This window comes from Eptatretus burgeri, chromosome 3, assembly GCF_056783735.1.
Source record: "Eptatretus burgeri isolate ZD-2024b chromosome 3, Ebu_testis_v1, whole genome shotgun sequence".
In the NCBI taxonomy this organism is placed as follows: Eukaryota; Metazoa; Chordata; class Myxini; order Myxiniformes; family Myxinidae; genus Eptatretus; species Eptatretus burgeri.
Window position 1 is genome coordinate 61,087,569 of NC_140963.1, and position 25,000 is coordinate 61,112,568.

At 43.5% G+C, this 25,000-nt stretch overlaps 1 protein-coding gene across 5 annotated transcripts in view; it reads left to right on the forward strand.

Moving 5' to 3' along the window:
* The window catches only part of LOC147030026 (receptor-type tyrosine-protein phosphatase beta-like), a 267,673-nt gene that overhangs the window by 46,781 nt on the left and 195,892 nt on the right, over positions 1-25,000 (forward strand). For 4 of the 5 annotated variants that reach the window (XM_085873693.1, XM_085873694.1, XM_085873696.1 and 1 more), the window contains 7 exons: positions 15,422-15,695; positions 18,755-19,021; positions 19,319-19,576; positions 20,302-20,559; positions 20,709-20,966; positions 23,208-23,465; positions 23,870-24,127. In XM_085873693.1, coding sequence (XP_085729819.1) covers positions 15,422-15,695; positions 18,755-19,021; positions 19,319-19,576; positions 20,302-20,559; positions 20,709-20,966; positions 23,208-23,465; positions 23,870-24,127 — 1,831 coding nt within the window. Of the gene's footprint in view, positions 1-132; positions 407-15,421; positions 15,696-18,754; positions 19,022-19,318; positions 19,577-20,301; positions 20,560-20,708; positions 20,967-23,207; positions 23,466-23,869; positions 24,128-25,000 lie in introns of those variants that run through there. The other variant, XM_085873695.1, reaches the window with a different exon arrangement.

A 25,000-nucleotide genomic window follows, 5' to 3' on the forward strand; every position in this document is an offset into this window, starting at 1 on the left:
GTCTTTTCGGCGTCAATTATTTATTATTTTAAAGCCGAACATTCGACAGTTGGAAGTTGTGGTGAAAATTAAACACAATAACTTTTATTCCTTATTCGGATGACGTCACCGGTCACGTGACTGTGGAAGCTCCGCCATATTGAGTGGCAAGAAAGTATTACCGCGTCCATAACAACCGATAGTCTCCACTTCAACGACACCGTTATTTCCAAGCAAGCGATTTTTTTTTTTTTTTTGTAAGAGTTGTGCCCCGGGATGTACTCGGCGTATACTAAAGGCTCTGGAGTGCAGTTTTACCGCTTTCCCGCCGAAGTAGACCGACGACATCTTTGGATATCGGTTCTGAGAAGAGAAAAATGGCGACCTGGCGAACATGACTGGTTGTGTGGCCTTCATTTTGTCTCCGGTATGTAAATAATTTCTGATACGTTATTTCAGTAGTTGGTATTAAATAGCTGGTGGTTACAAAATATTGTCTGATTTGTATCATTAAAATGCATTATATCCCTTGTTTTGTTTTATTGACAGAATGAGATGGGCTGGATCACCTTTCTAACAGCTGTCTATAACGCGCACAGTTCTGAGTTGTTTCCTCGAAACTTGTCTTATTGCTATTACATCGCAGATTAAATTAAATAGTTTTTTAAATAGCATTTTAGAAATTTGAAGAAAAAAATCAGTGCAACATTTTCACTCCATAAAGTCGCATCGATATGTATAATACATAAAAAAACTAGCACTTGGAAATATCCACAGCAGTGTGGCATTACACCGGATGTTTGTCATAGAAAAAAATATAATGTATCTGTAAGCAAACTGACGAACGAAGATTTTCTACAAACTTAGCATTTAGACAAGAGCTTCACTTGAAATTAACTTGTGGCAGCCGTCAGGTTAAAAAAAAGTGACGCTGGTTACTGAACAAAACGAGCAACAACGAATACAATAATAGTGAAATGAAATAAAACAGGCTTACCTTTGCCCTCACGATAATACAGTTCTTGTCAGCTTTCGTCGAGATTATGTCACTAACAAACCCGGCGACATAATACGAGTAAGCGTCCATACTCTTGAAGGCTTTCAGGCTGGCTTGAGTGTAAGGACTCGGTGTTTCAACAAGGTAAACATAGATGTCAGGGAAAACGATTTGAGGCCAAAATTTCCTTTCTGTTGTCCATTTATCCTTTGAAATAATATAAGGATCTTCACTAAGACCACACAGCTTCAGTTTTTCGCAGTACCTCTTCTTAGAAATATCATCTAATCCATGGAAATAGCCCAGAAGTTCGCGTGACACGTGCGTGGTAGCCATGATTTTTTGACACTCAATATGGCGGAGCCTTACCTTCCGCTGTGACGTCACTCGCTTGGTGCATAGGGTCAATACAGACCTCTGCAGTCGGCATGTTTTAATTGCGGTCAGTGCGGACGTGTTAAAAACGATTGTCCTAGTATAGTCGTGTGGCCGAACAGCCATCGAGAGAATCGAGTAATCAACACGAACCTGTGCCAGGCAATGAAACTCCCTCAGAACCAGGCGAAAGTCCCGAAAATCGAATCGAGGATATGAGTAAGCCTTGTGTGGTTGCACGTGGAAAACGACAGCACCAAGGTTCAAGTACAATCGAGCCTGTTTCATACGCTGAAGCAGTCGCTGTGACAAGGTTTTCACGCGGTCGGAGTGAAACTTATCCGGAACCTTCCAGTGTTAAATCCTGTCCTCGTGTTGAGGTGGAAGCGATGCAGCATCAGCAGGCTTCAATAGCTGAGACTATAAGTGGAGATGACTCGTCTACAGGCAGTACATCAGGGAATGGTGAACTCAATCAAGATGTTCAAACAGTAGGTGTGCCGAGTACACCAGAACCCCTTGAAGACCCCCCCTCAAAAACGGAGACCGATCCTTAACCTGAAGAATTGGTCTTCATTAAGCCGAGAGCAGTATTGTTACGAATCTGGAAGCCATTTGCACCCAGACAGCAGTCCCTAAGCTTAGTTATCTCAATAAGTATGTGTATAGTTCGATTCCTCCCCATGTCTAAAGGGAATTACATGTGTGTGCTGTGAAGTTTCTTTCCAGTTAGATTTTTGCAATACCCAACACCAACAAATCAATCCTTCACTTCTTCGCACCATCGACGCCAGTGCCCATGTGCGTTCGACCACGGACGTGGGTGGAGGTTTCCTCACCTCAGAACACCGACTCCGCCCATGAAAGGAGGGGGTTCCCTCCCTGTCCAATCACGGATGGCCAGCATATCACCACACTAAACCCTGTCCAATCAGGTCAAAGATTACCTCTGAGCTCTGACTCCACCCCAGAAAGGCAGGGTTTTCCCCCTGTCCAATCAGAGGGGGACAGATATCACCCCACGAAACCCTGTCCAATCAGGGCAAAGATTACCTCAGAGGACCAATCACCCCACCCCGCCCGGGGAGGGATAAGAATCACCTGGCTTCCCTTAGTGCTCACTGGAGTTGGGTTGGAATTGTTAGAGAAGAAAGGGGTCGCCATTGCTCTTGGTGTGCGTCGTTGGTGGTCGTCGTTGCCGTGTCTCAAGCTGGTCCGCTGACTATTCCACAGCCGTCGACTTCCATCTCTCATTTTGTCGAGCAATAACCTTGAGTCCGAGCCGGGAATCTCCGCTGGCCCTCTGTGAGGAGCGACCCTGGCCCCCGCATGGACCCCGCTATACCGTGTCTGGGCTTGCCGACGACCCCGAGTTTCACATCTGCAGTCGTGGGCCAAACCGCACGAGGCAGCCAGGTACCGACCAAACTCTGACCTCCAGCCTGCCTATCCCATTGGCTGCGAGGGTCGGAATAAAGATAATCCGGGTTCATTTTTCTTTTGGTGTGTGTGTGTGTCTGTGGTGGCACCGTCCGATAAGTAGAAATTGTTTAGTGCTTTTGCTCATTGTACATTGCCTGCATATTTGTGATAACTCTGCCCTGTGTCTCCCTCCCTATTATAAATAAACCCCTGTTAAATGTACCAGCTCGTAGCCTGTCGTTTCTATCATTGACCCAGCACGGTGCGGGCTTGAGAAATAGAGGCCGATTGGGCCGTAAATTGTTCATTTGGTCCGGCAGGCTTTGGTAATCCCCGCTCGGTTACACGGATCCGAGTCGGTAATAGCAACTCGGTTCGGACAAAGTCGGCCGAGGGTGTGATTTTCCCCGGTAGTTATACGGCGTGGGTACTTAGTTAAATTGGAATTTGACAATTAACCCTACCCCACGCCGTCGAAATATTGGCGTCCACGGTCCACTAAGGGACCCGTGACCTTCGGAGTTATGCGGAGTTTACGACCTTCAATTCCGGTGTTCAGTGGGAGACGGCCCGACTGCTCCCTCTGGCAGTCGTCCTCGCCACCGAACCCGGCACCACAACAGTATCTCCTGCACCCGGAAAGGTGAAAAGCGTTGTTATCGAGCACGAGTCGTGCGTTTCGAATGACACTTGTTCGATATCAGATTTCAGTGAGCCAGAAGGTGCAGTTGGGGATTCACAGGATGGTGGGGACTTTGACCCCCCCTCCCCCCCCCTCTGATTGAAATAATCAAATATCTCCATAACACTTATCAGAAAAAAAATCAGACTTATTGATTATTTTCCGCATTTGGATAAATTTAATATTACTGCTTCTCATATCATAAAAAATCCATCAGCCTATGATGCCAACGAGTCCCGGGTGTATGGGCTGAAGAAGTTTGTATCTTTTGCAATTAAAGAACTTCAATGATCATTTCTTTAAATAACTCATTATGGTTTTATCAATTGCAAGTATAAACATAAATGGGGGCCACGCCCCGATATGAAAAACTCATGTCAAACTATTATTAGAGCAAAGGCATGTAGAGGTAGCTTTTCTCCAGGATGTACGTTGTGGTGACACCTGTTTAGAGGAATGGCAAAATACACTAAGAGGCTCGTCGTTCTTCAGCTCGTTTGATTGTCCGAGAGCAGGAGTCGCTTTCTGGCTTGGTTCAAAATTCCCATCTGACCAAATAGCATTTCACGAAGTTATGAAAGGCCATTTGGCTTTTGTGGTTTTTCCGTATGGAAGTCATAAGGTCACATTTCTGAATGCTTATGTCCAAAACTATCCTTCTTGAAGAAAAGATTATTTTTCCTTGCAAGATAATTGTTTAGCTGTATTTATTTTGGTGGTCTTGTCTGCCGAGCCGGTGATTTTAATTGCACTTTCAAACCATCTCGAGACCGTAATGGTGTTGAACCTCACCTGGAGAGTGCAAAACATTTGGCGGCTGTTCTCATAAAATATCACCTGATTGATGCATGGAGGTTGTAGCACCCTCGGGTCAAGCAATTTTCATGGTGTCAAGCCTCTAATAACAGAGTATCCTTTGCACATTTAGATAAATTGAATGTTAACAATGGTTTCCGGAATTTCATTTTATCACCGGCGATTTCACCCTCTGGTTTTTCAGATCATCTTCTGGTATCTTTAAAATTGATTTTTCCTTATACTCCATGTAAGAGTGCCTATTGGGTCCTAAATGTTGGTTTGTTAGAAGAGGTGCATTTTTGTAAATCATTTCGAGCCTTCTGGTGTTCTCTTCTGGCCAGAAAAAACACTTTCCAGAGTAAGAGGCAATGGTGGGATATCACAAAAAACCACATCAAAGTTTTTTTTTGCCAACAATACAATGTGTATTATTCAAAGGACAATTCTTTTAAGACCTCCCAACTTGAAAAGAAGATTCTGGAACAACAATCCAAACCTACTACATTGATTGGTATTTCAAGAGAGCACAAAGACTTTTTGAGTAAGAAAGAGTTGCTTTGTCACCTTGTAGAGGAACGTGCAAAAGGGACTTTAGCGTGGCTGAGAATTAAAAACTTGAATCTTCTTGACTCTCCCTCTAAGTACTACTTCTCCTTGGAGAATAAAACTAAAACTCAACAGCAAATGCTATCTTTGCAATCACCTGATGGTGGCATTGTAAGTGATCCAAAGATGATTCGGAAGTTGGTAAATGACTTCTTTTCCTCTTTTTTTTTATGTGCTAAGAAAGTTCATTTGAATGTTGCAAATACCTTTATTGAACCTTTGCCAAAGTTGTCTGAGTCACAACGGGTCTCAATGGAGAACCCCATTGCTCTGGAAGAATTGAGGCTTGTGCTTTCTGGTATGGCATCTGTGAAAGCTCCAGGACTGGACGGAATTCCTCATGAATTGGCTGAGACATTTTGGGACGTTATTGGTCCTGAGCTTCTGGAAATGTTCCAAGAAAGTCTTAAGGTTGGGGAGTTTCCCCTAAGTTGTAGACGAGCGGTTGTCTCCTTGCTGCCGAACGAAGGAGACACCCAGCTATTCTGCAACTGGTGTCCAGTTTCTCTATTATCTACTGATTATAAAATATTTTCCAAGGTTGTTGCCTCTCGTTTAAGATCAGTTGTTAACTTTATAGTCCACACTGATCAAACTTGTGTGCCTGGACGGTCAATATATGATAACATCGGTGCTGTTCGTAATATTGCTGACGTGTGTTACATTTTGCATAAAAGCACAGGTCTATTGTTTATAGATCAAGAGCATGCCTTCGATGGCATAGATCATAAATATCTATTTGCAGTTTTGAAGGGGTTTGGATTTGGTACTACTTTTATAACATACATTCAGTTATTGTATCACAATAAATATAGTTTGGTTAACGTAAACAATGGTTTGATTTCTCCCTTTTCTGTATCGAGGGGTACAAGGCAGGGTTGTCCCTTGTCTGGTCTTCTTTATGTACTTGCCATTGAGCCCCTTTAGTTCGGTTGCGGGAGAAACTGTCAGGGTTCTCTGCTGCCCCAAATGAATCTCCCATAAAAGTTATTGCATACGCAGATGTCTGAACTGTAATCCAGACCCAAGATGATGTGTATGAGCTACTTAAAGCTCTTTAAAACTTTAGTGTTTCTTGTTCAGCTAAGCTGAACTGGTCGAAGAGTTATATTATGCCTCTTTTTTTTTTTTTTGGACCATCATCAAGTTTTTCTTCCTGTCATTCCCTAGAAATTTGTCCTGGAAGAATAATTGAGTGTACCATTTGGGTGTACATCTCGGTGATTCGCGATATATCCAAAAAAAATTGGGATGGTTTATCCACTGAAGTGTTTTCCAAACTCTAAAAATGGAGAGGGCTGCTCTCTAAACTGTCTTACCATGGTAGGGTATTGGTGGCAAACAATTTGATCACTTCCACTCTGTGGCACAGGTTTAAGGTGCTGCAGCCACCAGAGTGGCTCATCAAAAACATCCAGAAACAACTGATTGATTTTGTTTGGGGTGGTAAACACCGGCTCCGACCAGGTGTCCTCAGCCTTCCTCGTAATGAGGGGGGCCAGGGGCTTGTTGACATCACCAGCAGGCTCATTACTTTCCGTCTTCTCTTTGTGAAGAAGCTTCTTTTCAGACACATGCCTTGGGAGAGTCTAACCCTATGTTTACTGAAGCAAGAAGGTTGGCTGGGATACGGTCGTGAGCTTTTTTTGCTCGACCTCCCTAAGATTGATGTGTCATCGCTCCCTCTGCAGATGACACTTGCAGAGTGTCATCATTGCCTGGCAAGCTTTGTCACTGCGTTGTGAGACCACTTCCTTTACCACCTCAATGTTTCTTAATGAACCAATTTTTTGCAATCCCCTCTTTGCAGCCATTCCTTCTTCCAGGACCTTTGTCCAGCACTTTGTAGGGTCAGACATTCTTTCAGTCCATAATTTGTTGGATTTTCAAAGAGAAAGGTAGAAGTCCAGTTGTGAAATTTCTGGCCTTTCTGGCTTTAAGTGAATTCATATTATTGGTCAGATTTTTCTTGCAATTATAACAGCATTAAAAAATGTGGGAGTAGATTTCAAGAACCTCTTTGAATCTGGTAACTTGTTTAACCGATATGCTTTCCGTGTTGCTTTTGAGTTGTAATGGCAAATCTGTACCTTTTAACTCTATTGAGAAAGAGACTTTACATGACCTTTGTGTTCATTTTATTTTTGCTGATTGAGTGAAAGGCCCTTTTGGTGTTCAATGGAAAGAGCACCTGTCAATCCTTTCAACCCTTTCTTCGCTTATTCTTGCATGGCGAAGTCTATACGCGGCTCCAATTTCAAAACGTTCAAGCGACTTGCAATGGAGATTAGTGCATTGGATTTTCCTTGTAATGTTTTGTTGCACAAATTTTCCAATGAAATTTAGGAAGTGTTCCTTTCTGTGTGAATCGTGAAATATCATGCATATGTTGGGTGCACAAGACTTGTTCCCTTGTTTAATTTTTTACATGGTTTTTTTTGAAACTGGGTTTTGCTTTTTCTTTTGTGAAATTTATTTATGGTTACGTTATGTCCTCTGTACGTAAACCTGAAACTGCGTTGGTTAATTTTTTGATCGCCGAGGCAAAAATGTCAATTTACAAAACCAGAAAAAATAAGGTGGAGAGTGGTGATCTTTCTGCTTCTAATATAATTTTGACTTATAGAACTTTAATTTCTTCTCAAATCCAGCTGGAGTACCTACACTGCAGCCGGTAAGGGAAAGAGCAGGATTTTACTGATAAATGGTGCGTGAAAAATATTCTTGTGTAACAAATGAAGCACTTGTTTTTACCTTTTGATGGACTCATGAATTGCTTCTCATGTTCTGTTTCCTGAAAATGTTTCCTTAACATTTGTTTTCTTCGTTTTGCAAATGGTTTGTAAAATTTATTTTATACTTTTGTCATAAGTCAAAAATGTCTCCGTCTCTCTCCTCTCCCCTCCTCTCTCCTCGCTCCTCTTCTCTCCTCCTCTCCCCCCCCCCCCCGGTGCTTCTTCTTATCGTCTAACATTTTGTTTTTCGTTTCTCTTTACCCTTTTCTTCTTGGTTTGTCTTGTCTATTGAGAGAGACACAGACAGACACACATCGCGGGGTGTTTTGGGGCTAAAGATCGACGAGGTGCTTCCGCTCACAACACCGACGAGGTGTTAACAGACAAACACGAAGCACCACGGCACGTGCTTTGTGCTGCCGGAAAGCATTTCGCTGGAGGAAGCTCTCCTCGCGATTGGCGAACTGATCGGTTGTGAGAACGTTCGGGCGGTGTCTCGAATGTTCCACAAGATCGTTGTTTTCGTCTCAAAAGTCCACCTCGCATATGCTGTTGTGCAGAATGGACTCGTTCTGGGTGATGACCAGTATGTTCCCGTTTCATCATGGGACACTCCGGCATCAAATATTTTGTTGTCCAACGTTTTACCGACGCTGTCTGAGGAAGAAATTCTTCAAAAACTCGATCGGTATGGTACTGTGGTGTCGAGAATTATTAAATCTTCCATTCGCACCGTGGATGGAAAGCTTAAACACATCGAAATGTTTAGATGGTTTTGCTATGTTGTTTTAAAAGATGGTGTGACGCAGTTAAACGTCTCTCTCGTGTTCAAAACAGAAAATGTGAGCATTGGATTTTTGCGGCAACAGAGAGGCTCATATGCTATGAGTGCGGAGCGTACAGCGACACAAGGCGATATTGTCCTAATGTGAGGAAAACGTGTGCTACAGAAACCAGAGCAGGAACTCCTGTGAACGTTACAGAGAACGTTTGAAAACGAGTCACATGCAGAGCAAGAGTCTGTGTCGGAACACCAAGGTACAGCAAAGAAGGGTGCTGATGAAGTTCATAGGTACAGTATAAACAATGAGATAACAAGTATGGCGGTTAATCGTGTCAACGATGATTCAGCCGATGTACCATTGAGCTGTGTAAACGACACGAGGAGTCACAGCCTGCAGAGGGAATGATTGTGGACATAGGTTTACAGAAGCCTTTGAAAAGGTCCTTTTTAAATACTGAAAAGGAAGACTAGGGCAGCAAGGTGTTCGTGGTACAAGCAGAAAATAGTCCCAATGATGTTGACAGTGAGCAAAGTGGTGAGAGTAGGGCTGAGATCATGCTACCTGCTCACAATGAAAACAAAGAGATTGCTATAAGCAGAGATCAAGCTTGCAAAAGCAAATTAATCACTGATGGTGATATTAATGGCGACGTCTCCCCCCCTCCCGCTTGAGGAGGATGAGAATGAGGAGGCTAAAGTAGACTGATGGAGCAGCTAGCACAGAAGCAAAGCTCGCTGCTGAAGCACAATCAAATGACCACGATGAACCAGATGTAATGGCTGATGACCTTCCTTCCACTGTGCGGGAAGCTTTGAATGTACCTCAAGAGGAAGAGGAGCATTCTGAAGTGGTTAAAGAAAACATTGTTCGGTTCTTGAAAGAAACCTTGAGACAACGCAACGTGCGAATCAAAGATCATTTCCCCAATATCCTGGCCCTCATTTCAGTTGCAAAGCCTTTGCTGCAAGGGAAGGACCTTAAGGAACCTGAATTTCAGCGCTTATGGAAAGCTGTTACGAAGGCAAACGAGGAAATAAATGAGGAAAGTGACTTCATTCCACAAAATAATCAATAATGGAATTGAACATTATTTCTCTGAATATATATGGAGGTGGTTCCACCTTGCAGAAAGTTCAAACCCTTCAAGCAATAAAGCAAAAGCTGACATTATTTTATTACAAGAAACCCGCACTATGAACACTCAGTTAGCTGATTGGGCGAAACTATTCAAGGGGCGGTGGTGGTTAAGCGGGTTTCCTACACCTCGAGCCGGCATTGCCATCTGCCTAAGTCACAGGTTGTGTGCTCACCAGGTTTCCTTCAAAGAAATCCGTAAAGGGCATTTGATATCAGTAGAGTTTCTTTCCGACACTCAAAAGATTGTTATCCTAAATGTATATGCACCAAGTGATCCCATGGAGAGGAAAATCTTCTTTTCCATGATGTAATGATGGCATTATGTCAATGGCAAGGCTTGACAGGTTTTACGTAAATATGCTAATGTTAAATGTTGCGTCTTCGACTCAATTTGTGCCCACTGGGTTTACTGATCACAGTCTAATCTCAATGTCTTTCAGATTACCCTTTCCACTCTGTGGCAGTGCTTATTGGTCTCTCAATACTCGTCACATACAAGACAAAGGTTTCAATGATGCCTTTTGAGTCGTGTGGGAGAAAATTCGGTCTTCTTGATCTGATTATGATAGTCTCCCGCTGTGGTGGGATATTGCAAAAAACCCAAATATAAACTTTTTGCCAACAATACAGTTTATACGGTCCCAAAAAGCAGTCGATATCAATTGACCGGTTAAAACGGGAAATGGTATTCCGAGAACAGGACAATGATGAGGATGGGAAAGACACACGTGACCAATTAATATGGCCTAAGAAAGCATTGCTCGAGGAGATGGTATGGCAACAAGCAATAGGTAACTTGGTAAGAATGTGAATGAGCTATTTAACATTGGATATGCCAAACAAAGAGTTCTTTAAATTAGAGACCTCTCTTAAAAGGTCACAACAAATTTACAGTTGACTCACTCCCAATGGGTCCCTAGTAACCTCTCAGCTAACGATCAGGCGTACACTGAGGGATTTCTATTCTAACTTGTATTCTCCTCGGAGCGTGGACAATGAGACCGTGATGCAAGAATTAATTGCTGGGCTCCCGAATGTCAAGAAGGATGAGCAACGCGTGCTTGACTCCCCAATTTCGACAAATGAACTTGAAGCAGCTGTGAGGAGCCTGAAAGATGGACGAGCCTCTGGAATAGATGGCTTGCCAGGGGAATTCTATAAGACTTTCTGGAACATTGTGGAACCTGATTTACTTGACGTTCTTGATGAAAGCATACATGATGGAGAACTTCCGGTGTCCTGCAGAAGAGCGGTCGTATGTTTACTGCCAAAATCTGGGAACCCTCAACTGGTGACCGGTGTCTTTACTGTGTGCTGATTATAGAAATTCTCTCTAAAGTACTTGCAAATCGCATGAAAACTGTTATCGGTTCTGTTATACATCCAGACCAAACTTATTGTGTGCCTTGAAGATCTATCCATGACAATATATTTTTGGTAAGAGATATTATTTCGTGCAATAAGCACTTGTGTGATGATTTTGGATGACTGTTTATTGATCAAGCTAAGGCCTTTGATCGTGTTGAACACAAATACCGGTTTTGGTGAAAACCGGTTACCGGGAATCGGTTTTGGTGAAACTTTCATCTCTTGTGTAAAACCCCTATATACCAATACTCATTGTGTGTTGAAAGTTAATATAAATAGATTATGTTCTTCCTTTCCCTTTCAATGGGGTATCCGGCAAGGTTGCCCTCTTTCTGGTCTTTTATATGTAGTTGCCCTTGAGCCACTCCTGCTATCCATTAAACAGCAAATACCTCAGCGAATGAGAAGTATCGAAGGAGCAAAATTTGTGCAGACATCTTCTGCTGATGATGTCTGTGTTTTAATTAAAAGTACAAACAATATCTCTGCTTTACAGCGTTGTCTGAGATTTCTCTCTGCGGCCTCCTCTGGTGGGATAAATTGGAATAAAAGTACAGCTTTATGGTGCGGGAAAAGTGACCTCTGCTGTGCATTACCACAATCACTCCCACAAAACTTGGTCTGGAGAACGGACGGAGTTAAATATCTTGGAGTGTACCTTGGCAATCATGAGATGGAGATGAAAAATTGGGAAGGAGTTTTGGAACAAATTAAGTACAGACTGAAAACATGGGAAGGACTGTTGAAGTCCCTTTCATATAAAGGTCATACTCTTGTGATTAATAATTTTATTGCAACAAAATTGTGGCACAGAATCACTGTTCTGCATCCATGAAATCAACTAATTATGGCTATTCAGTGAATGCTGGTAAATTTCTTTTGGAGTGGATACCATTGGCTATGACCTGAGATACTGTATTATCCCCGAAAGGAGGGTGGCCAAGGTGTTGTCAACATCTTTGGTCAGATTGTGGCCTTTCGATTGCAGTCTCTGCAGAAACTGCTGTTCACTGAACAACTACCTTGGCGACCTTTTGCATTTTTTTCTCCTGCAACAAGCTGGTAAACTGAGATGTAATTGGCATCTTTTTTTGATGGATCTCGAGCACGTAAACTTTGTTTCTCTTTCTAAGTTATATCGTAGTTGACTGGACATTTGGAAAAGGTTTGATGTCCATCGGTTGCTTGAGGCATATAACTGGAGAATGTTCCTTCAAGAAACCCTTTTTAAAATAATTTTTTTCCCTGGTATTCCTCAGTCATGCCATGATTCCAAAATTTATCCAAGGAGGAATCAATAAGGTGTGTGACTTGAGAGACATATCTGGGGTTATGTGGAAACCTGTTGGTGTGGTGGCGTCCGCAGTTGGTTCTAGATCTGTCCGACTTGTGGACCAATTGATGCGTATATTTATCAGGAAATTTAAACCGTTAAATATTGGCTGGGAAGTTGTTCATATCATTGAGGATTTCCAGTTAAGCTTTCCCAAGATTAAAGTACTCCTTTCGTATTCTTTACGGTCGGGGATTGAACATACCCCCCCCCCCCTTTTCCTCTTTTAACTAAGAATAGAATTTGTGATCTTCCACAAAATAAAAGGGAAACGTACCCCATTCTGGAAGAACACGAAACACGAATGGCGTTGTGGTCAGAGTGGTTAGGGCCAGGTTTCCCTGTACTCCACTTTGGCTTCATATTGTTACGAATTTCGGTCCGCCCGGCGTGCGATCGGCCACGTAACTCAAATCGAGACCGCGTCGCCCACCGGAACGGACAATTCAGTCGTGACCCTCCTTGGAACTACCGCCAGGAGCTAGTCACGGGTGGGTCTTTCGACCACACCACAATCGTGCCAATCGGCCACCCGCGCAGGATAGGGTTGTTCGCCAAACTCGACCTACCTAAGTACCTGCGCGAGTAGTTAACCGGGCGATCGTACCTCGTCACTGGCCGGCCAAGGACATGAACCGCTTAAGCGGTCCGTTTCATGCTTCAGTGATAACCGAGCGGTATTATTGCCGGTCCCGACGGACGTGATTATTTACCGGGTGCTTACACCCCTCCTACCATTTCCTTCCGTGATGCAAGATGGAACTTTCAAACAAGGGAAAGGACGCAACGAAACGGGGAACAGTTCAACAAGCACATTTATTTCACACTCAGACGAGGCACGTATTTACAGCCATACAGTAAATCATGCACGTACACAGTGAAAGCAAGCAAAGGCAGAGTTACAACCGAATACGAGCAATGAGAATGTACATGCACAGTCACTTACACAGGTCTACTTTACAAGACTGCGCCACCACATGCATTTACACAAAAAGCAAAGAAAAAGCCACCCTCCAAGACGAGGGTGGCAGACAGGTCCGTGGACCAAATGTACGTGGAATCTGGATGAGCGGCCAGGTCCACGAGTCTTACCCACACCCTCGTGGCGCGATGGCGGGCAAGCCGCGATGTCAGCATAGCTGCGCCTGGCTTCGTGCCCCTGGCGTGGCCGGTGAGCTCTCTCCGGCGTTCTCTGCGCAGGCACGTGTTTCACCGTCGGCACCACGGTTGGGGAGGGGAACGGACGGGGTTACCGGCACTTTCTTAGCGCGGAGCTCGGTAAGGGAGAGGGGAATTGCTGACGCTCCGAGCTCCTTCCTCTCCGTCTCCCGACTCCCGTCTGCCTTTCCCCGTCTGCTTCGTGCTCCGTCTCCCGCCTCTGCCCCACTGACACTGCCGCCGTCTGCCTCTTCGAGCTCCGTCCTGTTCTCCGACCCCTCCAGACTGCCACTCTCCAGACCCGACTTGACTGCTTCGAGCTGCGTTGTGCTCACGCTTATATAGGCCGGGGGAGGAGTGCATATGTAAATTTGTGGATCACAGCGGGTTTGGAGGCGGGGCTACACCACCTGATGCTCAGCCATTGGATGGATGAAAAGTGGGCGTGAATCATTCCTGATCCGATTTCTTGTTCGAAAGGATCCCATTCACAACCCATGGCATGATGTTCGGTAGAAAGGCGAAGGTGGTGGGAGTTTGCTGTGGTGGTTTGGGAAGGGTGTTGGTGTTGGTGGTGGTTGTTGGCGGGCGTCGTTTGAGAGTGGGGGTGAGGCGATGTTTGCGGGGTGGGGTTGTGGAGGTGAAGGGGCCGAAGGTGGTGGTGGTTTGGTGTAGTTGTTTGGGGGCGTTGGTGGTGGCGATTTGGTTGTTGGGGGATGATTGGTCCAAAATAACGACAGAGAAAAGAAAAATGGCTATCTCAAAGGATCGCAGCCCGGTGAACACGGAAATCCCCTCTAAACAACGGTGGGGAAATCTAACTACACAATTACTTATCGTCATAACTGATCTTAGGTCCTTTATGGTGGTCTGCGAATTTCCACAGCCGTAACAATATGTATACCTTACCAATACATGGTGTATTAGCGGATATACAGTGGAGGTTGGCACATTGGGCCCTCCCCTCCAACACATTTGTTCACCATATTAATAATTTGCTGACAGAAATATGTCCTTTCTGTGATCAGAAGGAGGACTTGTTTCATGCTTATGTGAAGTGCTGTAGATGAACTTCTCTTTTTCTTCGACTTGATCATCTTTGTCATTTCGTTTACACGTGTTTATTTTTGGTGTACCCTTTAAACCTATATGTAGAGATGTGGGTGTTCTTTTAAATTTTCTGGGAACTGTTGCAAAATATGCAATCTACAAATCTAGGAAAATTAAAATCGACAATGGTCATGGATCGGATGTTATCTGTTTTTAAGGCTTTGTCTCAACATGACTTAGGTTGGAATTTGATTTCTTTTTGAGCAATCAAAATGTTAAACTTTTTGAGAGAAAATGGTGCATCGCAAATGTTTCGTGTTTTGTGAAAAATTCAAAACTTATCATTTTATAATTTCTTAAACTGAGTTTGTTTTTTTTTCCTGTTGAATTATGTATTATACTGTGTGTGCCTGAATGTAATAAATGAGGTTTCAAATTCAATTTCTTTCTCTGTCTCTGTCTCTGTCTCTGTCTCTGTCTCTGTCTCTGTCTGTCTGTCCCATCCTTGCTCTACCCCCTCCAAATACAGTGCAGCACCCTCCTCCCACACCTCTCTCACTCTCCCCCACTCTCTCTGTCTCTGTCTCTGAATATATCCAGACGGTGATTGTCTCCGGCCATGTCCGGGCAAGATTTGTCTCTGGGCATGTCCAAGCGGTGTTTGGCTCCAGACACGTCCGGGCAGTGTTTTTCTCTGGACGCGTCCAGGCGGTGTTTGTCCCGGATGTGTCTGGGTGGTAATTAATGGTCCAGTGCTCGTCTGCCTTCCCTTCCTCTCACCTCACACTGTCTTCCCTTCCCCCACCCCTCCTCACTCGCCCACCCCTCTCTCCCTCTTCTCCCCTCTTTTTCTCCCTCCTCCCTTCAGTATTCCTGTCAGCGAAGTGACAGGTGGTATTTGTTTGTTATAAATAAATGTCATTTAAGGACCATGGTTTATCTAATTATTCATCCTCATGCTGCTTGCTCATTTGATGAGTATGAACTTTCTCGTAGATACAGCAAGCGACAACTTGTGACGTCAAAGATCTGCAAACAGTTACGAACACGACTGTTGTGACCCTCCTATGGAAATCTTCAGATAACTCCTCAAACTGCTCGTATGTAACTGAACATATATCCAACAACTCTACACAGATCTCCAGATGCACATCTTGGCATAAAGGATTGTCCTATGTCTGCATCCTGTCGGACATGCATCCTGGATCTCTCCACATTATCCAAATATCAAACAACTTGGGGTCACTTTTCAACACCTCTGTAAGAACAGGTAAGTAAATGAGTCAGCTCTGTACAGAGTATGCAAGTATTAACAACCCAATCCATCCCCTTTACAAAAATATTGAATGATCTTTCGTGTGATCCGATAGGGAACTGAAGAGGATTTTAGTTTTGGGTGTGTACAAGGTTACTGTCGTGTGATCCTTGTTTTTGCAGACGCATTTCATGGTTCATGAGTTTTTGGGGAAGTTTTATATTCAGTACTGGGACAGATTCTGGTTAGAAACTAATAGGGTGGGGCACTTTCCTGTCTTTCCTGTTTTCAAACTGTTTGTTTGGATTCTGTTCCAGTCACTCAACTCTGGACATGCTTCTGCTCCTCTCTCAGCAATGGTTGGATGCACTAAATCTCAATCATGAGGTTAGGTCTGTCTCCTTGCACATATCTCAGGCACTTAACACAGTCTGGCATCCTGCTTTGCTTACCAACCTCTGCCTGTGGTATAGAAAACCACCTTCATGCCTAGATTTCTGACTTCCTCCACTCGTGCAGTCGAGTTGCTGTCAATAGAACCCTCTCCTCCCCTCTCCCAGTCAAGGCTGATGTTCCCCAAGGCAGTGTTTTTCACCCAGTCTTGTTCCTCATCTGTATTAATGACCTCTGTGGTGCTCTGGGAAACCCTCTCTTCCTTTATGCAGACGACTCCACATTGTGTCGTACAGTACCCCTATCCCTCTGCTGATCTGGAGATGAATACATACTCGTCTGATAAATTATCTTCTTTCCTGGAAAATCTCAGTGTCACCCTATCACTCCGGAAGGATCGTCAAATGAACCCACCTATCTATTTCCTTGGTCGTCCAATGGAAGAGGTTCAGTCCCTTGAACTTCTCGGCCTCACCATCAGACATGACCTTTGTGAGGCCAACCACAGAGCAAAGCTGTCCTCCAAAGCCAGCCACAGACTTGGCATCTTCTGTCAATCCAAGTCTTTCCTTGGAAAATCGTAGCTACTCACTGTCTTTTAGACCTTTGTCCATAGCTCGATGGAGTACTACCCTCTGGTGCCCCAGTATTACATCTGTCTCTTCTAGGTTCGGTGGAATGTGAAGCTTTTAATATTATTGGAATCTCAAAGATGAGGCCAAAGCACAGGGTCTATTGCACTCACGTCACAGGCCGATCGGTGGTTTATCTGTTTTCTACGGTCTATTATCTGATATTGCTCCCTCTGCTCTCTCAGTCCTGTATTCTGATCCTCTCGATCTACTCCAGGATTCATATGTTCTTCCGGTCACCCCCTCTTGTTTGGCTTCCAAAATCCAGGCTGTCTGCACACTTCAACTATTTTATTCTTTGTTTCTCCCATCTATGGAACTGCTTTCCAGAGGCCATTCTGTTTCACCCTTTCCTCCAGGAATTAAAGCAAGTAGTGTGCGTGCCACCATCTCTTGTCATCCCCAATTCTGACCCATGATCTTTAGTACCTCCACTAACCTTTCCCAGTCTAACCAGCTTTTGCTCGTTTCAGTGTATCCCCTCTCCTTCCCCTCCTCCTTTCTTCTTCGTTCATTCCCGTTATTTTTGTCCCAATGTCGGACAGTTATACCTTGCTCTAGTCCATGAGCCTCATTCTTGTAAAGAAAGAAAGAGAGGGAGAGAGGGAAAAAAATTACCCCCGGTTGGGGGTGACGGTCATCTCTGAAGCTCTGTAGATGTGGATCTCTGATCGGCTGAGAATGGCTTCGATGTCGTCTTGTTTAATTTTTATGTTGATAAGGTATAATGTTGGCGGAGATAATGTTGAAATTAGCTGATTTTTCAACTTTGGAGTGACCTTGACCTTGACATTGACCTTCAATCGTGTCTAAAGTCATACCGTCGTGCATCACTCATCGACTCCTACCGACATACCAAGTTTCATCAAGATCGGGCAAAATTTTTTTGACCGTATCTCATCGACTATTTTTCCAACTTTGAAGACACTTGACTCGATAACCAGGATGATTTTCAAAAAAAAACCTGCCTGACCAAATTTAGATATTATTCCATATTATCAGAATCCGAAGAAATTTCGAAGATCGGATCAAAAACGGTGGAGGAGATAGATTTTGAAAATGGACGATTTCGCAACTTTGGAGTGGCCTTGACCTTGACCTTCAATCGTGTCAAAAGTCATACCGTCATGCATCACTCATCGACCCCTACCTACATACCAAGTTTCATCAAGATCGGGCGAATTTTTTTTTTGACCGTATCACATCGATTTTTTTTCCAACTTTGAAGACATGTGACTCGATAACCAGGATGATTTTCAAAAAACCGGCCTGACCAAATTTATATATTGTTCCATATTATCAGAATCCGAAGGAATTTCGAAGATCGGATCATAAACGGCGGAGGAGATAGATTTTGAAAATGAATGATTTCACAACTTTGGAGTGACCTTGACGTTGACCTTCAATCGGGTCAAAGGTCATACCGTCGTGCATCACTCATCGACGTCTACCCACATACCAAATATCAAGAAAATCGGAAGAAAAAAATGGGGACGTACGGACATAGAGACTGGTTTTATTAATGAGATGACCTAAAAAGGACGAGGTTCTGGGAGAAGGAAACTTTGGATTTCGACAAGAGTTTTCTTTTGCCTGACAAGAAGTGCAAAATGTTGTTAAATAGATACCAGAATAAAACTGAGTTGTTTACAATGCAGAGGTTTCTTGGGGTATACAGCTTACAATACTGTAGATCTAGAATTAACAATCTATATTATGGGAGATCTGCTCAAACCCTCACTGCCACCCAGACCAGTCCTTTTGGAAATGGCCGAGGGCTAATAATGGAGTTTTGGGAGGGAATTGGGGTCTTGCAAGTCTTGATTTGAATCCAACTTGGGGATTCTGGATCGAAACAACCATAGTGATCAGTTGCTCGAGAAGCACCAATTTAAACAGACAGGAGAATTTCAGTCTTTTACATCATCATGTTTCTGGTGTTGATATTAGCTTGTGAAAATCCATGTGATGATTGTACACTTCTCCATTTGGGTGGTGATTCCTTTTAACACCTTGTGGAGATCTCACCAATGCCTTGATTTTGACCAGTGCCTGGTGACCCTGTGGATTTCCAAGTCATCGCAAGCACTGAGAACACCATGACTCTATCATGGCAAGAACCAGATGGCGTGGTGGACCATTATGAGCTGTGTGGTGGAACAAGAACCAACCACAGCAGGGTGTGGTTAATCAACAGTTCGGTTCCTCTCCGGACCTGGATCGGAAACCTAACTGCTGGAGAACATCACTGTTTCACACTCAGAGCACATTCTGTTGGACTGATGGGCCGTTGGGCCATTACCTGTGGTTGGACATGTAAGTAAATGGAATTTGTTTTGGACCATTGATTTATTAAATTCCACAAATATCGTGGGATTTTGTTTTTCGCCAACCCCTCTTACCCCACTTCTCTTCCTCCCTCCCACTTCCCCATGCTATTTCATAAATAAATGTCTCCCTCCTTTAAATGAACTCTTTTTCCAATGGAAACACTTCATTATGTCCTTACACAAATTTATTTCACAATACTTGAGCCATACCTTCATAATAATGTGACATGCATAAAATATGAGTGATAAGGTGAAGGGCAACATTGTTGAAACTCTTCTGCAGACCCGATGAAAGTGCGAAACGTCAAGGTTGTGGAAACTGCAACCAGTGTGTGGCTCTCCTGGTCTCTTCCTGCGGGGAACTCTCAGGGAACAACAATATCGTTGTTCAGCAACTCGAGCCTGCAACGCTCAAAAATGTTTGATCGTGGAAAAATGAAGGCAACATTGAACGATCTCACCCCCGGCCATCGCTACAACCTCTCTATCGGCAGCTTGGCTGGTCGCTTGTCTAGTTGGGTGTATACAATTGTGCACACAGGTAACCACACCTTTTGGGCCTAATTTGGGTGGAATAAATAACAATTGGAGAAATAGATCTTCCTCTTACCCTTTTACTCATTTACTTTTCCAGTTTTCTCCATAATTTGCAGTTCAACCTCACAATAAATAAAGAACTAGTCGTGCTCATGAGGCCTCATGTCAATCTACATTGGCAGGTCAGTGGAACAATGGATGAAACCATCAGGACGTTGATTGAGGTATGCTAACCGCCATGGGAAGCGAGAAGTCGACACTTCGAGTGTTTAACCTTCATCGAGCCGAATAGTTAACTCCCAGAACTTAAAGTTCTTGCTACCTACATTAGTTAGCATCCCTCAATCAACGTCCTGTTTATTTCATCCATTGTTCTCACAATAAATTAACTCTTAATGAGACGTAAACTATTTATCTCCAGTCACAGTCCAGTGAAGAGCAGCTCAGCTGTTGGAACGACAATTTTTATTTCATAATTTCAGCACAATTTTGATAAATAGCATGTCGTTTTTGGAAAGTGACTGTTGGGAGTTGTTATATTACAGATGTTTATGCTTGTTTTAGCTCATTAAAGGTTGCCTTGAAGTTAAAGAAACATTCGTTTAGCTTTGGGCCCATTCCCTGATACTGTTGTGTACAGGGAAGAATGGTCTATCTTGAGGAAGAGTTTTTTTTTTTTTTTTTAAACGAATAAATTATCCTTGCAACTTTAATGTTTTCTTGTTTCAGATCCATTGCCCCCTTTAAATGTATCTATCATCGAAAGAGCGACCGAGAGCCTGATGATGACTTGGGCTCCGCCTCCTGGTAACTTTGATTCCTACGAGGTGCAAATTAATTATGGGCACACCATGTGGAGTGCCATCATCTTGCCGACCTCCGAAACGTTTTTGATCAAAGGTTTATCACCTGGATTGATGTACAACATTTCCCTTACCACAGTCAGTGGTTCAAAGAGAGCCTCGTTCCAATTCCAGGATCAAACAGGTATCTTGTTTAAGCATAATTGTGTTTTGCTCGTACTATTTGGTATTTGTCTGATTGTGTGCGTGTGCATGTGCGCACGTTTTGAAAATGGGTGGTATTCCAGTTTACACCAATTTCACTTCTGCCCATTTTATATTTAACTTTTCCAGTCCCGATGCAGGTACACAACCTCACCTGCAAAGCATCAAGATCCTCATTGTTCATTAAATGGTCTCTCCCCATTGGCCATTTTGACAATTTTATGGTCTTGATGGAATGTCATCACGGCATTATAACGAACTGGACCCTCCCAAAAACTTCCACGGAGCACACAATTTCAAGCACTGTCCCGGGAAGGGGCTACAGAGTTTTTGTTGCCACTCTGAGTGGGCTACTCCACTCAGTCTCTTCCTGCAGTCAGCAGATCGGTGAGTAGAACCCAATTATCTTCCAAGTAAGATTTCCTAGTTATCTTGTTACAACCAAGTTTACCTGTTCACCAGTCGGTATGGTGAAGGGGGCTGTTACATTGGAATGTAGAGCACTGTTAGATGATATAATGTTTGATTTCTAACATCTGGACTAAATGCAAAAACCAATTATTGGTTCATGGAAGAACAAGGTGGTGGATTGGATGCAGAGACAGACAGATGGAGACGCACAGAGACAGAGACGCACAGTAACCTGCAAGTAAGGGGTGTAGGTTTGGGGAAGGTTTAACAGGGGGTGGGGAGACAGAAAATATGTTGGATTATGAAATACTGATCGACTTGAAACCCTCGAGAGAAGAAGTGGGATCTAACAGATGCAAAAAGATGATGCCCTGTCTCGAAGGTGCAGAGGTGGTGCACTGACCAATGAGCTGTTTTGTCTGGGTTCAATTCTCGACCCACCTGCAGTATAAACTATCAGATTGGTGCGTCACAATCACAGGATGCCAAGCGCGTTGTCCCTCAGATTGACGTAAATCTGGGAACCCATCTGCTAACATGACCTAGTGGATGTTAAAGATCCCATGGTGTCTTTCGATGAAGTGTACGTATATTATCACCAGCATTCTCTCCAAGTTCCGAAAATTCATACCCAAACAATGCATCGGTGGCACAGCTGCATTCACTGGAAATGCTGCTACTATCTTCCACATACTGTGCTTGAGATAAGAAGGAAGATGGTTCAGCAAGTAGGATAAAAAAAAGAGGAAGAAAAGACTGGAGGCCGTGAACAATAGGTTTGGATTTTGAAACGTAAACAGGTTGGGGGTTACTGTAGGAAGAAGCCATGCTTCCTGGGTGAGTGCAGAACAAAAAGTACAAAGGAAACAAGAATAGAAGAGTGACTATAGAAAACAGGTTATCGATCTATCTGAGATGATAGAGAGCAACAAGCCTTGTGCTTCTGATTATTTGTAGATGCCAATCATAAGCATTTTGGATCCAATAGCATGCAGGAGTAGTGAGAGGTGAAGTGTAGACGTCAGTATATCGGGGAGAGCATTGTTCCGTTGAGTGACAGGCAAATGCCTTGAAGCCTGTGAGCAGTTCATTTTTACCAAGGAAGAACTTGGCATGATGGAGGATACATGGTATGAGGCTGGCTTTGGAGACTAGCATTGATATCTGGTCTGCCTAGGAGTGGTCGCAGCTGACATTGAGGTACTGAACCTCTTCCAGTAGTTGAATCGAGTCCGAAACAAGCTCTTCACCAACATTTAATCAATTAATCCTTGTCACACATCCAACCTGTCCACCAAGTTTCATCCAAATCCGTCCACAACGTTTTGAGATATGCTATACTGTACATTATTTTTGGCCTTCTCGCTCAATAGTGAAGAATCGCTTTAAAAAAATGAATAAATTCTTGGAGCCGCATGCGGATCTGGATCTTCACCAAATCGAAGCAATTTGTGCTTGTAACACACCCAACCTGTCCATAAAGTTTAGTCCGAATCCATCCGTAACGTTTTGAGATATCCCGCTCACAGACAGACACAGACAAACGAGGGTGAAAACATAACCTCCGTCCACCTTCCGTGGCGAAGGTAGTTATTTTAGACAGTGAGTTCTTTGCAATTTGTCTCCAAATTACCAAAACAAAAACTGAATAAGTAGGATTAGGGTTGCTGAAAACGAGGTTCGAAGATTACTTGTGAATGGACAAATGGATCACTTTCAGAATATTTTCCAGGGCCATTCTCGGTTCCCAATCTACCCCTGGTTATGATTTATATTTAGAAGATTACAGATTTGGGAAGACAGTTTCATGTTTCAGAGAAGAGTGGTATGAATGAATGCACGTGAGTGTGATGCTTAGTTTTAGAGTGGGTAGCAAGTGGCTAAATGTGGCACCCACACTCTCATATGTATATACTGCTTACATCATCCCCGGTCCATTTTATTGAACATTTTTGTTTGAAATGTCACGCAGAGAGCCCTCTGGTGGGGATGTACAGGATAATCATCATATATCCAGACTGAGAAGGTTATAAGGGGATCCTCTATATGCTGATTATGCTGTCCCTCCTTTCCTGCCAGGAATATCTTGTCCACCTGATTATACAGCAAACAATCCAATAGACCAACGGTGCCAGCATAATATTCAAAACTTACATTAATCGAAGGTGTAAAAAAAAGTTAGTGATAATGCTGTAATGTTTATTCCCTTCTCAACAGCACCTTCCACCATACAGAATCTAACCTGCAACAGCACAGAGTTTTCGGTGGAACTGCGATGGAATGCTCCCTTGGGTGATTTTGATGATCTCAGCGTCGAGTTAAATGACCAGACAGGTTACGTGGTCAACCACACGCTACCAACAGACTTTGTCGGTTACACTTTTGTCAACCTTTCATCTGGCAGGCTCTACCACGTGTCTGTGGTAACACACAGCCACTTACTCCACACATCTGCATCTTGTGTAGTGCGTACAGGTTGGTAAGATGTTTCTACGTTCAGGCAATCTTTTCCACGTGAGATATGACTCGGTGCCTTAATTATATACTCTGGGTTTAACTGCGACCACTCCAACAAACCATCCTTATATAATCTGCTCTGGTTTCTCATGAGATCTGACAAAAATATCATCAGCTCTCAGGATAAATGATAACGGCAAGGAAGTTTAAATTATGTAACCATCCTCCGCTGTCCTTATTGAGCATTGCCTATCTAAGCTTCCATCTCGTATATTAATTATGCATACAAATATGGTGGAAATTTTGCTACACCCCACTCCCTTAACTAGTGTTCCTGATATATACAGAATAAATATATATCCACTGACCCCCACACTTTCACCCCTTCTCCTATGTAATAAATCAAATGTTCTCGTGTCCAGATCCATTGCCTGTGACTGGAGTGAAAATTGAGGCTACTTGGACGGCTCTTCATGTGACCTGGACCCCTTCACTCTCGTTCCACAATAGCATTGAAGTTCACTTGTCTCATGGTGGTCACGTGATTTTCAGCCTGGTTTTGCCTGGCGGTACTTCTACCTATGTGTTCCACAACTTGCGTCAAGGTCGGAAGTACAACGTTGGAATAGCCACGATCAGTGGCAAACTCTCGAAAACGAAAACAATCACAGGAATTACAGGTTTGGAAATTACTGATTGCATCGTCCTGGTTTCAGGTGTGTTAATGAGTTTTCCTGTAAAGTCCAAAGCTCCCCTCCCCACCAACCTCCTGGCTATTGTAATCTTACCAGGTTGTGGTTGTATCATACCCTATTGGATTTTAACAATGACAACATATATTTATGTAACCGATGGTCTTTGTGTTTGTGTGCTGAAAGGCAGATTTGACCTGCCCCGTGTAAGACGTAACAAAAACAAATACAAATCCAGGCATTTAATCGGTTGTTTGTTTAGTTTCATGATCTTTGATCATCCTTAAGATGGCGAATGTCATCAATGACTTGAGCAAACTTGGGTGATCTTTCAAAAAAATTTTCCCATTCTCTTGAAGCCATCTCACAGCCAGCGAGACTTCACCCTCAGATTTGGTGGAACCAGTGTCCGATTCCTACCTGTAATATTAAACCTGGGTGGTTCTGGCCATCAGCATAATTGAGAAGAGGATGTTTAAGTGAACGTGAGGTTGGCGTTAATGAATCTAACCTGAATTTTATCTTTCTTGCTTTTTTTTTTTGTATACCATGTCGAGTGTAAGAGCTAATGCACAGAAACATATAACAAAGCAGGAGACAAGAGGGGTGGGAAAGGGAAGCAGAAGATAGTGGGCAACAGAGACAACAGGAGATCTGTGCAAGGGAGAGGGATGTGGCGTGGTATACGGGGTAAACAAGATGGTAAAACAGGGAATTTTAAGGAGGTAGGTTTGGGGTGGATTAATGGGGGTAGAAAAGATCGTGGTTTTGGATGGGGGAAGAGATGATATGGTGGTAAACAGCTGTTTTGAAGACCTGGAGGGAGGAGTGGGATCGAAGAGTGTGGGAGTTTGTTCCAGA